The sequence below is a fragment of the Syngnathus leptorhynchus genome, chromosome 3 (assembly GCF_054491065.1).
Source record: "Syngnathus leptorhynchus isolate UIUO chromosome 3, UIUO_Slep, whole genome shotgun sequence".
NCBI lineage: Eukaryota > Metazoa > Chordata > Actinopteri > Syngnathiformes > Syngnathidae > Syngnathus > Syngnathus leptorhynchus.
Window position 1 is genome coordinate 5175273 of NC_141197.1, and position 15832 is coordinate 5191104.

The window sequence follows — 15832 nt, forward strand, 5'->3', positions numbered from 1 at the left end:
CTCCAGAGAAGACATGACCCGGGGGAAAAAAATACTGAAAAGGTTAATGCGACAAGATGTCATCAACAATACCCCAGTGGCCTCTAGTGCCAGAGAAAACCTCTACAATAGCTCTATTTCCTTTGTTGGAGCCATAACGACTGCCTTTAACTTAAAAGCTGCATCATATGCATTTTTTTGTCCCCCCCCTAATGAGGGTTTGTGTATAAAAGCTTCCTTACTCCATTATTGTCCGTCTTGATCTCGTTCTGTCTCTTGTTTGTGTCAATTGTGCGGCATTATTTGCCTGGCGGACGGACCTGAGATCAACACACTACACTTCTCCTAGTGACCGTGTGTCTGGTCACATATCCCTCTTTTGAGCAAAGTGGTGCTGCACAACAGCTGTCCACCACCTTTATACTAATGAGTGTATAAGACATCACAAAAATCACGAAAAATCCATAGATATGTCGCACCAGACTACAAGCTGCAGGGTTCAAAGCTTGTGCAAAAAGTAGCTGTTATAGTTCGTAAAATACGGTATACATGTAAATAATAATGTAGTTTGTTGTGTGATGTGGTGTTTGTGATGTTTGTTAAGTGACATGATGTTGATGTGATGTTTTGTGATGTTTATGTTGTGATGTTTGTTATGTGATGTTTAAGTGTTGGGTTGTTCATGTGATGTCACATTTATACGCTGTGGGCGTGTTTATGTGAGTGATGTTTGTAATTTTTGTAATTTGATGTTTGGTATTGGATGTGATCATTTGTGATATGATGTTTTTGTTAATGTGATGTGATGTTCATCTTCCAAAGCACTTCTCGTCAAGAGGATCGCAGGCATGCTGGAGTCTATACCAGCAGTCTTTTGGGCCTTAGCCCAGGTAGACCCTGAGCTGGTTGCCAGCCAATCGCAGGGTATACATAGACAAACATCCATCAAAACTCACAATCACACCTACACGCAATTTGGAGTGGTCAATCGGCCTTTCATTTAATGCATGTTTTTGGAATGTGGGAGAAAACCCGCACAGACACAGGGTAAAACATGCAAACTCCACACAGGAATGGTGTAGTAGTCGTAGTACTAGTAATAGCAGTAGTAGCAGTCATGGTGCTTGAAGTAGTAGTACTTGTATTAGTAGTAGTTGTAGTAGTAGCAGTACTAGTGGTAATAGTAGTACTCATCTGACTTGTAGTAATAGTACTTGTAAGAGTAGTAGTGCTTGTGGTAATTGTAGTACTTGTAATCTTACTAATAGTACTTGTAAGAGTAGTAGTAGTACTTGTGGTAATTGTAGTACTTATAGTATCCCTAGTAGTACTTGTCGTAGTACTTGTAGTACTAAGTACTTCTAGTAATAGTACTTGTAGTTCTCTTCGTGGCTACAAGACAGTTACAAGGCTTGGCTAGATGTGGTTCAGCCACAGCTTAACACATTTCTGTCCCTTCTCATTAAACTCTGCTAAATCCGGTGCTGTGCAGGGATGTTCCAGCAGGGGGCATATGAGGAGGTGTTGCATGGTCTGTGGTTCAGTGCCACAGTCACATTCAGCGTTCCGATCATCCAGATGTCCCCATTTGGCGAGTGACTTTTGCACGTCCAACACCAGATCTTAGTTTATTTAGGCATTTCCACGTTGCATAGTTGGTGTCTGCTCCTGGGGGCAGTGCTTGCCTTAAGCTCCATTGTAGTTCCTGGTGGAAGATTGTCAAGTCTTTCTTCCCACCAAGTGACTCTTTCCCTGCCTATGCTCTGTGTTCCAAGGGGTGGGACACTTTTCAGAAAACTTTTCCTGGACTTAAGGCGGCTTTTGGCTTGTACATGGCCTTTGGTCAGTGGACTGTTGTTGCCGCTCTTCCTTGCTTGCTGCTTGTCTACGTATTAGCAGTATTAGCCTCTGGTGGGGCTATTCCTGCCAGGATGTACAGGCGCTCTGTAGGCGTTGGTTTTAGACAGCCAGTGATAAGACGGCAGGTAGCATTTAGGGCGGGGCCCAGCTTCTTGGTATGGGCAGCTCGCGCCCATACTGGGCAGGCATACTTCACAGCTGAGAAGCAGAGAGCAAGTGCAGTTGTCTTGAGAGTCTATGGATTAGCACCCCATGCTGTGCCAGTGAGCTTGCGGACAATGTTGTTCCTCGCATCTACTTTGCACTTAGTCTTTTCAATGTGGGTCTTAAATTAGAGGCATCTATCCAGGGTTACCCCTAGGTAAACTGGGTGCTCACAGTGTTCAACGGGGGTTCCTGACCAGCTGACCTTCAGTTGGTGCTTAGCGTCACAATTTTGCAGGTGGAAAGCACACGCCTGTGTCTTAGACGGGTTTGCACGTAGGTGGTTTTCTTCATAGTAGGGTGTTAGCTCTGTCAGAGCATTGGAGAGTCTGTCTTCCACGATTTCGAAATCAGCGGCTTGTGCACCTACGCCAAGATCGTCTGAATAGATGAAGCGACGTGTGTCTGCACTTTATGGTTGGTAGTTGGTGTAGATGTTGAAGAGAAGTGGTGCAAGCACACTTCCCTGTGGGAGGCCATTCTTGAGTCTTCGCCACCTGCTTTTCTTTCGTCCAAGTTCAACAAAAAAGCGCCTGTTTTCAAGCATGCTTTCAATCAGCTCTGTCAGACAGATGTCTCTTGTGGTCTCCAGAATCTTGCTGAGGAGATGTCTGTGGTTGTAGGTGTGACTCAGAAGTGAGATTGGTCTAAAGTTCTTGGGAACGGATGGGTCTTTCCCAGGTTTCAGCAGTGCTATAATGTGGGCCTTCTTCCAGATGTTGGGGAGCTTGTGTGTTGTCAGGCACTCATTGTAGAGCTGTAGGAGCCATGTCTTGGCCTTGTAGCCGAAGTGCTTGATCTGTTCAGTTGCAATGTTTTTCAGGCCAAAAGATTTTCCTGGTTTGAGGGTAGCGATTTCCCCCTTCCAGCTCTTCCATGGTGAGCTGTCTTGCAAATGCAGGGTCCTCAATGTTCCTTGTGGTTCAGCTTGATCTTTCTCGCGCTCTTTCCATTTTCAAGCAATTTGGCAACTTGGTTGGAAGAGACTTTTGGGCGCTGAGGAGCTGCTTTAGGGTCACCCCGTAGCTTCTGAATAAGTGCTGATAGTACTGTCAACATTTGTGCCAGTATGTGAGTGTATTTGCACAAAGGTTATTTGTGTTTACCTCACCACCAAAGAAGGGATGCTGAACTTTGCCTTTTTAGTTGCAATGTTTTTGAGGCCAACAGATTTTCCTGGTTTGAGGGTAGCGATTTCCCCCTTCCAGCTCTTCCATGGTGAGCTGTCTTGCAAATGCAGGGTCCTCAATGTTCCTTGAGGTTCAGCTTGATCTTTCTCGCGCTCTTTCCATTTTCAAGCAATTTGGCAACTTGGTTGGAAGAGACTTTTGGGCGCTGAGGAGCTGCTTTAGGGTCACCCCGTAGCTTCTGAATAAGTGCCCATGCTTTCTTGCTGTTTTTTTGACAAGTCTGTGGACTCAATAAGAGCGTTCCAGGTCTTGCTTCGCTCTTGGGCAATGCTTTTCATCATCTTCTCACCTTGGGCTCTCCTCTGAGAGGGGATCTGATTCAAACATGCTGATACAATTGTCATAGAGTCCTGCACAGTCTTTTGAGAGACCAGGTATATATTCAACTCTACAGCCATGGGGGATATGTTTCCGAGCAGTTTTCAGCACCAGGTTAACAAAATGGTCGTAGTTTGTGCTAACTGGTATTATATTCTTGATCTTCTCTTCCATCTCGAGGTGAATCCTTCCCAGTCTGCTTTCTTGCGGTTGAAGCGCCTTTTGAAGGGCACGATGGTTGGGACTACAGCCACATTGATTTGGATCTCGATGGGATGGTGTTGGCTTGATAAAATAGGGTCCAGCACAATCTTTTTACACAGTCCAGCAATGTTATTTGTGACCATGGTGAGATCTGGATTATAACCCTGTTTCCAGCTAGGACTAAAGAATGAGTGTGGTAGCTTGGGGTCATGGATAAGACTTAGTTGGTTGGCATCTATCCATTCCTCAACTGCTTCACCATCCTTGTTCATTTCAGGGTAGCCCCACTGGATACTGTGGCTGTTGAAGTCACCAATAATGATCTGTGGTTTGTTGTGTACTTTGGGGATTGGCTGGGGGAATATGAAGTCTACAGGTGGTGGTTTATAGACAGATGTTACGACAGCACTGCTTAGCTCGATAGATAGGACTTTGATATCATGGTCATCTGACATGTCTGTCTCTTCTATAGCTAAACCTGTTTTTACAAATATGGCACATGCCGTACTACCTGTGAGGTCGTTCAATGGCCAGGACCATTCCTGGTATGGTGGGGAGATTATTTTCACTCCCTTTGTGCGTCTCTTGCAAGCAGAGCACGTCACAGTAGATCGGCTAAGATTGTTCATTTTGCAGAGGAGAACCCTTCGATGTTCACAGATAGGATTGTCAATGCTGGTCGCAAGGAGGTTCCTTGTTTCCAAGATCGACTTTTGTGTCTATCTCCAGGCATGATGTTGTTTTCTGTTCTGTAGCTTTGTGGCTTGTAGCTTGCAGCTTTTGTAGCGTAGTTTGTAGCTGTGTTGTAGTTTGTAACTTTTGCTTGTAGTGGTGAAAGGATTAGCAGTATCTAGTCGATCCCGTTTAGGGGTCGGCAACCCGCAGCTCCGGAGCCGCATGCAGCTCTTTAGCACTCCCCTAGCGGCTCCCTGGAGTTTTTGCAAAAATGTGTGCTCAATCAGCCTACCATGCATGTTTTTGGGATGTGTGAGGAAACCGGAGTGGCCAGAGAAAACCCACGCGGACACGGGGAGAACATGCAAACTCCACACAGGGAGGTCGGAGGTGGAATCGAACCCGCACCCTCCTAACTGTGAGGTGGACGTGCTACCCACTGCTCCACCGAGCTGCCCCGAAACAAAAACAAATTCAGTTGTTTTTATTATAAAGTCATTCTCCTTTTAATTTCAGTCGTTTTGTATCGTTTTGAACTAGAAACCCTGAATCTTTATAGTTATGTTAAAACCAAAGAGGAGTCGCTCGGAGGAGGCAACTTCCTGCCTTGCCTCCTCTAAGGATGGTGTAATCACACGGCTGCCTATGTCACTATGCAGTTAGACTGAACTGGTGTCTGTCTCTATGTCGCTGTAAGTGTTGAAACACTGTAGCTATATTAACTTATGTTCATAGTTAAGCTGATGGATATAATATCTAGTGTTTCGTGTCATCTGTCTGTAACGTCGTGTTTCTTTAAATGAGCAAAACGGCTTTGAAAAGAGACCCAACAGAGGCAGCGAAAAAAAGTTCTCCAGCCTTATGGCAGGGAGCGCTAGTGATCCTGGGATGCTTCATGCGCCCACCTGTACAATAAGTGATCTCCAGTTCAAATTTACAATGAACAACTGAGGAGCAGTCATCTATTTGTTTCGTTTTACTTTTTATTTTTTTATTTTTTGGTTTTACATTTCGTTTTACAAATAAGGATTACATATGCAAACTCAAACGATTTTCAACTATGGATTTTCAGTTGAAGCAGGAGGTCATCAGGAAAGGACGACCAACTCCGGAGTTAAAATGTTTGATTCGGACAACGGGACTTAGGAGCATGTCTTTTCAAACGGAGTGGTACGCACGATCGAAAACAAGTTTTTGATTCCATGTGTTTTATTGAGTGGTTTTATGTGTGAAGACTGCTGATATGGGATTTCAATTAAAATAGTTCAAATTAAATAATGAATAAGCTACTCTAGAGCAGCGTTTCCCAACCTTTTTTGTGAGACGGTTAGGTGTCCGACAAATTTTATTGGGGGGTGGGGGGGTGACGTCAGTGCCTCCTCAGTCATGAACCTCACCGCACGTCACTGTGTACAGGCAGATACAACGGCTAAACAGGTCTTGAGTGATTTAATTTCTGCCTGTCAAATCCCTGCCTCTGATTGGAAACTGTGTTCTTATAGAAATGGCACATATAGCAGAGTTGATATGTAGACCTCACTCACAAAATTTAGAGGGCTAGATTCACCTACCATGCATGGCTTTAGAATGTGTGAGGAAACCGTAATACCCGGAGAACACCCACGCAGGCATGGGGAGATCATGCAAACTCTTCACAGGAAAGCCTGAAACAGACTCGATCCCTGCACCTCTGAAATGTGAGGCGGACATGCTAACCAGGACCACCATGCCACCAATAGTATTATAATTAAGTTAGAACAGGGGTCGGCAACCCGCGGCTCCGGAGCCGCATGCGGCTCTTTAGCACACTCCTAGCGCCTCCCTGGAGTTTTTGCAAAATTGCGTGAAAATGGAAAAATAAGGTTTATTTTTTTGTTGTTGTTGTTTTTTTAAATATGGTTTTCATATGACACAAGAATTCTTATGCTTTAAAAATGTATTTAGTTGTAAATATAATAAAAATATCGATTTAAGAATGACGCCAAATAGCAAAATTGCGCCATAGCCTGCGACACAGCACAGATGAGTTGTAAACAAACAGGTGTGTGAGTGATGTGCCGATCACCCTGTTGGAACTGAGGGGAAAGGTGTAATTTGAGCAACGAAAAAACAGTTTCAATAAGTGGATTGCATCTCTAAACTCTACTACTGCTGCAAGTTTTGTTGCAACCCGGGAGATAATAAAGCGAGTGAAAACCATTCACCGATGGAGAGTTCATGACAGATTCATTCATTAAATTTTCAGAGTGCCTATTTTCGGATTTCAAAAACAAAACCGAGATCATTCGGAAAATTAAAGACATGCCTCTCCGCACAAACAATATCATCGATCAGCACATCAAGGACATCAATTCAGCTCCAGCTTTCCCAATTGCCTGTGATGGATGACTCGTGTGACGTGACCGATATTGAACAGACGGCTCTGCAGGTACGTGAACTCTAATGGGCCGCAAGAAGAAATGATCAGATACCACTATTTTTCTTTACATTATTTTAATGGTAGGCGTACAACTTGTGTATTGACAGTCTATGTTGCATTATAAAAGGCTTTTAGATTTTTGCGGCTCCAGACAGGTATGTTTTTCTTTTTGTTTTATTTGGGCCAATATGGCTCTTTGAACATTTTGGGTTCCCGAACCCTGAGTTAGAAGGAATTTTCTATTATATATTGTATTTATATTTTCTATATATAAACTATTGCGGTCTTTAAACAACACAATGTCAGACATCAGTGCCTTTGCCATCAAGCACGCAACCTACTGTATGCTAGAAAAGAGTCAATCCAAGATTGGGTGGTGATTGCAGAGGTTTTTGGCTAATTACCAGATGCAGCAGACATTTTTGATCCACAAACTAGAAGTCGAGTTAAGTAGTGCAGAAATGTTTTAGATTGTGTATTTTTTTTGGGTAACACTACATTTTTAATGTTGAAAATGATATAAATCTGTTTTGCATTTACATTTTCTTCTCCCACTATTAGGCCAAATTGTGTGAACGCGGCATTTTGCATATTCATTGACAGTAATGACATGAATGGGAGTTATTCACATCTTAAATGCATTGAATTGGCTGGCAACCAAATCAGGGTGTCCCCCGCCTACTGCCCTATGACGGCTGGGATAGGCTCCGGCACGTCCGCAACCCCCGTGTGAACAAGCAATACAGACATTGGATGGATGGATGGATGGATGTTTGTAAATTGATTTGCATCTACTATGAGGTTTGCAAACTTCATACCGTATTTTTTGGACTATAAGTCGGAGTTTTTTTTTCATAGTTTGGGTGGGGGGGAGACTTATACTCAGGAGCGACTTATAAGTGAAATTATTCACAAATTTTCAAAATTCTAAAATCCACGATGTAGTGAAATCGCAATAAACGAACCGTGATGTAGCAAGGGATTACTGTAATTAGGAACTGCAAGTGACATCCGCGGCGCGGTGTTTACATAAAGGACAAAGGATTCGATCACAGGATTTAATGACTTGGAGTGACAGAGACTGTTTGATAAAATTGTTATTTAGAATTATATGGGCCTGTGGAATAAATTGAACCGCAACCGCTGTCATCGACGCGGCACACGTCAACAATGTACATTGTTGACATAAAGGACGATCGATGGATTTAATGATTTGGAGTGACACAGATGGTTTGATAATATTGTTGCTTATATAATAGTTATTTGATATATAATTTATACATCGTTATATGGGCCTATGGAATAATTTGAACTGCAGCCAACGTCAGCGGCGCGGCGCACACCCGACATTGTTGACATAAAGGACGATCGATGGATTTAATGATTTGGAATGACACAGATGGTTTGATAAAGGTGTTATTTATGTTATAGTTATTTGGATAACTGTCAATGTTACATCAGGCCCATTCTCAGCTCTTCGTTTGTGTTTAAGTCACGTTAGCATACCGTATCGTTTAGGCTGTTGTTGCTCGTTCATGGGTGGCTCGGTGGCGCGCTGGTTAGCACGTCCGCCTCACAGTTAGGAGGGTGCCAGTTCGATTCCACCTCCGACCCTCCCTGTGTGGAGTTTACATGTTCTCCCCGAGCCCGCGTGGGTTCCTCCAGGCACTCCAAATTGCCCCTAGGTGTGAGTGCGAGTGCGGATGGTTGTTCGTCTCTATGTGCCCTGCGATTGGCTGGCAACCGATTCAGGGTGTCCCCCCCTACTGCCCAATGACAGCTGGGATAGGTTCCAGCACGCCCGCGAACCCCGTGGGGACAAAGCGGTACAGAAAATGGAGCAATATATAATGTAGTTCGATAATGAGCTGACAGACGTGTCGCAGGCAAATGTAGTGTGTTGTGGCCAATTTTGAATTGTCTTGATGTGTCACCATCTGTGTAGTGTGACATAATCCACAATTGGACGGCTGGCGTCTAGGATAGTTCACAATCACACCGCCGAAAGTCTGGCATGTAAGAATCTTTGGTCGTCATGCCACATAGTGTGACAACCTACGTAGTGCTTTGAGTGGTTCTTGGGCATTGACCAATAGAAATACAGTGCCCTCCTACTTATGGCGCGAGATTGAACATATTGTACACGAACAGACAAACAAAATGGCATAAAAAAAGAACGGACAGTTGTTCTCTGATGGGCCACGATATGGAGGAAAGATTTGTGGAGCTGTGGCTGTAATGTCCTCAGCTTGTAGCTGCTTAGGGTCATTAAAAAAATGTGATGCCTCAAGTTTTTTGGGGAGAATAGACAGCCTGCATTGCCTTATTTGGATACGGGTTGAATCTGTAGAAGTCGTTTCACTGTGATTAGTACCCCCTATTGGTGAAAGTTAGATAACGACAAACTCTCTCTCGCTCTCTCTGTGTGTGTGCCTCTCACTGTTTTTCTTTCTTTCTCTTTCTCTCGCTCACTGTAACTCTTAATCTCCCTCGCTCACCCCCTCCTTCCCTCTTTACCTCCACCCACCCATTCCCCTACTTATTCTACAACTGTGTCGGGCCACGCTCTTTGATTTGTGACTGTGGATGAGGTGCTTCCGCTAAGGGGGCTAAACGCTAAGGTTTACACGCGAGTAATGTTGCGTCGTATACATTCCTTATATCGTCCAGTAAAAATACTCCCTGAAAATGTGACAAATAAAAAATTAATTGGGGTCCATGACTAAACCGCCTTAGACAGAAAGTTGGGTAGGATCAAAGCGAGCAAAATCAAGATTTAGGTGTACTTTGTTGTTCAAGCACTTTGAACACTTCGTCCAGGCAGTAAAGAATGTGAGTTATATCTGTTTAATAATGCCTTTTTTAAGTCCTTTTTTTAAGGAGCATTTGCAAAAGGTTGTGTTGTCTGCTGGCTGTAAGATATTTCCGTACAGTACTTGACTTCCTTTTTTGCACATCGGCTTCCTCAAAATGAACCCACAAGAGATGCATGTTGACAGTTGCTTGCTCAACAAATTCAAGCAAAAATAAATTACTTTGACACAGTTCACTGGAATCACTTGTTTCAAGGTGAGTTTTTGATTTGTTTACAAAACAAACAGAGCACTCAAAACCAAACATTAATACTAAAGTCAATTGATGTGTCTTTGATTCCTTTTCTTCCTTTTATGTGGCCCGATCACTTCTTTTAATATTTGCATGAGATCATGCTGTGTAGTTTCAATTACTCGTTAATCAATTTGTTAAATAAATGCTTTCTTTCATAAAAAGTAACATAGGAACAATATATGTTTTTTTTCTCCTGACCATTTCCAATTCAGGTAATCAAACATTTAATAAAGTTTTTAAAAGTGTTAATATTTGTGAACTGTGGGCATGTGAAGCCCTTTGAGACGTTTCTGTGATTAAGGGCTATATAATAAAAGTTGACTTAAACAAAGCAGAACTAATGGCAATCACTCAAATCCAATATAACCAACAGGATGTAAAGGACTGACATGTACATGAGAGGTGTGAAAACAAGATATAAACAAAACTAACAATGTTTCTCAATTTGCATCACGCCGAACCTTCAGGCGTGAACATGCGCTGTAGTACTGTAAGGTGATTTGGTAAATTAATGAAATCTCACTTTTGCTTACTACATACCACATATTCTGGGCTGAATGATGCTAGCTAAACACATAAGACTGTATTTGATAGAACAATCAAAAAATAACTTACGTTTTCCATTATAAAGGCACAATCCGTTATGTGAACTGCAAATGGTTTGAAATCACTGCTGTTTTATCACTGTTGAGACAATGTGGGTCCTCCCTAATATTCACATTGCCAACACTTCCTGTAAATGAAAAGAAATACAGAACTGTGCCGGTCTATAAGACCAAGAAGAGTACCACTTCCTCTTTTCTTGCCCCCCCCCTCCATAAATGTTTGGCTTTCGGTTTAATTTGGCAATATGTATTCATTCATTCATTTTAAAAAAATTTTCATAGGAGCCTTTCTGAAAACTATATTTAAGGCATTCTTATTCAAATTCAGTACCCAAGTTTTCTCAATCGTTATTTGTCTCGCAGCAAATAACATGACAGCTCAGTGGAAAAATGGCAATTTCTCTTAAAATTACTGACACATACACAAGATGTTTTAATTTTGGTGGCTCAGATTAGTTCTGGGAGTTTTAAGATCCATTTCTTGGGTGAATGGCCATCCATTATATTGCTCAAAAAGGTTAGAGTTGCGGTGGGTCCAAGATCTTAACCTGCAGCCAACAAATATATGTTCATGCTCACATTCACACTTATAGACAAGTTAGCCTTAATTAAACCTGACATGCATTTTTTTGGGATGGAGGTGGAAGCCATTCGAATAAAATCCCAAACTTGACAGGCACAAGACCACAGAGGAGGGCCTGAGATGAGATTTCAAATGGGATTGTTCTCCGTTGTGAAGGTGCTGCCAGTATTACACACTACAGCATTTGGTGAAAGTATTGTGATTTATTCCATCTGAATAATTTTAAGCAACTACATGTTTTTTATTATTTCGCCGTTTCAATAGAGTTCATACAAAAATAATCAAGGTGTTTTTTATCAAAATGCTGAAAAGGGAATTGGGGAACATAAATTGCATGTAAACTCCACCAAGGGAGGGCCGGAGGTGGAATCAAACCCACACCCTCCTAACTGTGAGGCGGACGTGCTATCCAGTGTCTCACCGAGCCACCCCAATGGGAATACAGTTAAATAAACTAGAATTTGGAATTTCAGGAGAAATTGCGTATGAAGGCGAAATCTTTGAATAACTTCTTGGGGAATACTGCTGAATGATGTTGAAACGAGTTGAATTACTTGAGAAATGTAGAAATTAGAGGTGAAAATGGAATTTGGGAGAATTTGGTGGCATTTCAAATGTGGAATTTATGGTAAATGGGAATTTGGGGAATAAGTAGGAAGAAGATGAAAGTTGGAATGTGTTGAATCGGTTGAAAAATGTAGAAATTAGAGTAGAAAAACGACATTTTGGAGAATTTGGTCGAATTTCAAACTTGAAAATACAATTGAAAGTTGGAATGGGCTGAATCGGTTGAAATATGTAGAAATTAGAGTAGAAAAACGATATTTTGGAGAATTTGGTCGAATTTCAAATTTGAAAATTTGAAAGTACAATTGAAAGTTGGAATGGGTTGAATCGGTAGAGAAATGTAGAAATAAGATGAGAAAAATGAAATTTTGGAATTTGGTCGAATTTCAAATTTGAGAATTTGGAATTACAATTGAAAGTTGGAATGGGTTGAATCGGTTGAAAAATGTAGAAATTAGAGTAGAAAAACGAAATTTGGGGGAATTTGGTCGAATTTCAAATTTTAAAATTTGAAATTACAATTGAAAGTTAGTTGTACTAAGTTCATTTTGTTTCCCTTGTCAATCACTTTTTTTGGTTCTTTTATCACAAACTATTTTAGGTAGCATTACCTGACATGTTTCGGCATGTACTTCCGCCTTCATCAGAGTGTCACTGCTGTAGTTGTGACGCGTCTTTATCATCTGATGGATGAATGAAGGTGTGACCCATCTGTCAGATTTGACAGAGGAGTCACGCCCTCTGCTGTCCCTTCACCTCTCCAAAATGCTGCTCCAGGTGGTAGAGAGCATGTAGGCTCCCTCGTCCCTGTTGATGGTCCTCGGGCCCCGTTTTCGGATCTCAATGGCCTCCCTGATCCAACGCTGATGTTTATTTTCTTCGGTGCGGATGACTAGCCTTTTCCCAGTCCATGATGTGATTTTCTCTTTTGCAGTGGTTGGTGATGGCTGACTTGTAGCGTTTATGTTCTGCTTGTTGTTTTGTTGCACTTGTTTGTCTTGTTGCTGTCTCCTTCGCACACTCCTTTTTGTGTTCCATTTTCCTGGTGGTGAAATTCCTCCCTGTCTCCCCGAAATATGATTTATTGCATGATTTGCATGGTATCTCGTATATGGAGTTGCATTTATTTTCCGGGTTGATTTTGTCTTTTGGGTGAACCAGTATCTGACGGAGTGTTGTGTGTGGTTTGGTAGGTGTGTTTATGTTGTATTTTTTCATGGCCCTATTGTGCGTTCCGTAATTCCTTTCACATACGGCAACGTCACCATACCGCTGAGTTCTTGTTTCTGCGTTTTCTTTTTTCTTTCCCCTTGTGTTGTGTATTTTTTGTTCTTTACCTGTTCTGCACCTTTAATTATTGCCCATTGTGGATACTGACATTTTTTCAGTGCGTGTTGTATGTGCTTTTCTTCCTGTGGTCTGTCCTCCGGGTCCGTGATTATTGTTGTTCGTTTGTATAGTGTTCTGACTACTGACAATTTATGTATAGTGGGATGTTCTGATGTCCAGAGGAGGTATTGGTCGGTGTGTGTGGGTTTTCTGTGTACTTTTATTTGTATGTCTCCGTTGTCTGTGTGGTGTATGTTGATGTCTAGAAAGGCTATGGATCGATCTGTTTCTTCTTCGTGAGTGAATTTTATGTGGCCAGTGGTGTCTATGGTGTTGAGGTGTTCTGTAAGGTGTTGTGTATGTCCTGTTTTTGTTTTTTCTAGAATGTCATCTACGTAGCGTCTCCATAGTGTGGGTTTGTATGTGTCCGGGGCTGTTGAGTGATTTTTGTTCTAAATCCTCCATAAAAAAATTGCACATGATGGCAGAAAGAGGGTCTCCCATGGGGAATCCTTCTTTTTGCCAATTGAAAGTTTGAATGGGTTGAATCGGTAGAGAAATGTAGAAATTAGAGTAGAAAAACTAAATTTTGGAATTTGGTCGAATTTCAAATTTTAAATTTGGAATTACAATTGAAAGTTCAAATGGTTGAATCGGTTGAAAAATATAGAAATTAGAGTAGTAAAACTGGAGAATTTGGTCGAATTTCAAATTTGAAAATTTGAAATTACAATTGAAAGCTGGAATGGGTTGAATCGGGAGAGAAATGTAGAAATTAGAGTAGAAAAATGAAATTTTGGAATTTGGTCGAATTCCAACTGAGCTAACCAGTGTCCTTCTATTGAAACGGTGGAATTCGCTTCATGTGGGGCAAAATGGTAGCAAGCGCGTGAATTTGTGTAATGACAAGACGCCCAATGTGAGAATCGAACCCACTACGGGAAAATGGCTCGTGTTGAATGTGCCATTAAGAACTAGAATTTGCAATTTCTGGAGAAATTGCGTGTGAAGACGAAGACCTTCGCACTATTGTTATTCTACTTTTTCTGAAATGAAAAAGGGAAATTAATGATACATGATGTTAAATAAAATAAATGGGTAAACTGATGTGTTAAAATAATAAGCGGGAAATGGGAAATAAATGATGAGAAATGATGAGAAATTGAATAAAATGAGAAATAAATTATGATAAAATGGGATAAATATGAAAAGATGATAAGTGCGTTTATTGATGAAGTTACCCAATGTGGGGCTCAAACCCACGACACTAAGGTTAGGAATCCGATGCTCTACTAACTGAGTAAACCAGTGTCCTTCTATTCAATCGGTGGAATTTGTTTATGTGGGGCAAAATGGTAGCAAGCGCGTGAATTTGTGTAATGACAAGACGCCCATTGTGAGATTCTAACCCACTACGGAAAAATGGCTCGTGTTGAATGTGCCATTAAGAATGAATGGGGAATTTTAAGGCACAAATTTACTAATTACGCAAAAACGGTAAATGTTATGAACAAGAAAAATGGTAGCAAGCATGATGTGAAATTTTGGAACGTGTGAAAGTTGGAACGGGGTGAATCGGTTGAAGCATGTGGGACTAGTTAGGTGTCAAAAAAGTGGGAGGAATAAGTTGTTTAATAAAACTAGAATTGGCAATTTCTGGAGAAATTGCGTGTGAAGGCGAAGGCACTTCACACTATTGTGGGACTCGAAATAATGATTAAATGAAATAAAAATGGTAAATTAATTATGATGTGATGTTGAATGAAATAAATTATTAAAACGAAATGAAAAAAAAGGTAAATTAATTATGATGATTAAATGAAATAAAAATGGTAAATTAATCATGATGATGATGAATGAAATAAATTATTAAAATGCTATTTTTAAATTAAAATTGAATGAATAAATATGTCAATGTCAGATTCTAATCCACTCGGGGAAATGACTTGTGTTGAATATGCCATTCTCAACTAACTGAGCTAAACAGTGACTTACTGTTGATGCGGTGGAATGATGCTATTAAATGGTAAATTGATAATGATGATGTTGAATGAAATAAATTATTAAAATGGTGTTTTTAAATTGTAATTAAATGAATAAATGAATGAATAAAAAATAAATGAGTTAAGGAAAGAAATCATGATAAAAGATGTCAGATGTCAGAGTCGTACCTACTCGGGGAAATGGCTCGTGTTGAATGTCCCATTACGAATGAATGGGGGATTTTAAGGCACAAATTTGCTAATTACGCAAAAACGGTAAATGTTATGAACAAATACAATGGTAGCAATCATGCCGTGAATTTTTGGAACGTGTGAAAGTTGGAATGGGGTGAATCGGTTAAAGCATGTGGGAGTAGTTAGGTGTCAAAAAAGCACCATTTCTTTTTTAGCGGCATTAATGAGTTTTCCAACTGTGTGTGTGGTCCATGAACGCACCCCGAGTCTACGCCAGAATGCGATCAACAAGAAAAGTAAAGAAAATCAACCTAGTGACTAAGAATGGAAAATTACAAACACCAAAGTGTCAGCCGGCTCAGCCAGGAGGCTCACAATAGACTGCGTCATAACGGCTAGCGGTTGTCTTGTTGGAAAGATTCCCATCACCAGACTTCCAGTGAGGAGGCCGACCCTTCAAGCTGAGTGAGGCCGACCCTTCAAGCTGAGTGTGGCCGTTTAACAAGCCTCTTTTCCGGCTCGGTGGCAGAGGTGGTACCCAATATGTGGACACGCGGCACCTACAAAATAAAAGTCTCAACATATAGCTGTCAGTCGACTTTATTGCAACGAGG

General features: G+C 41.2%; 1 protein-coding gene across 3 annotated transcripts in view; it reads right to left on the reverse strand.

The window, feature by feature from the left end:
- The window catches only part of plekho2 (pleckstrin homology domain containing O2), a 56352-nt gene extending 40560 nt beyond the window's left edge, over positions 1-15792 (reverse strand). For 2 of the 3 annotated variants that reach the window (XM_085908506.1, XM_085908510.1), the window contains exon 1: positions 10573-15792. In XM_085908506.1, the coding sequence (XP_085764632.1) occupies positions 10573-10581 (9 nt within the window). In that variant the 5' untranslated portion in view covers positions 10582-15792. Of the gene's footprint in view, positions 1-221; positions 1421-10572 lie in introns of those variants that run through there. The other variant, XM_085908512.1, reaches the window with a different exon arrangement.
- Positions 15793-15832: the final 40 nt, after the last annotated feature.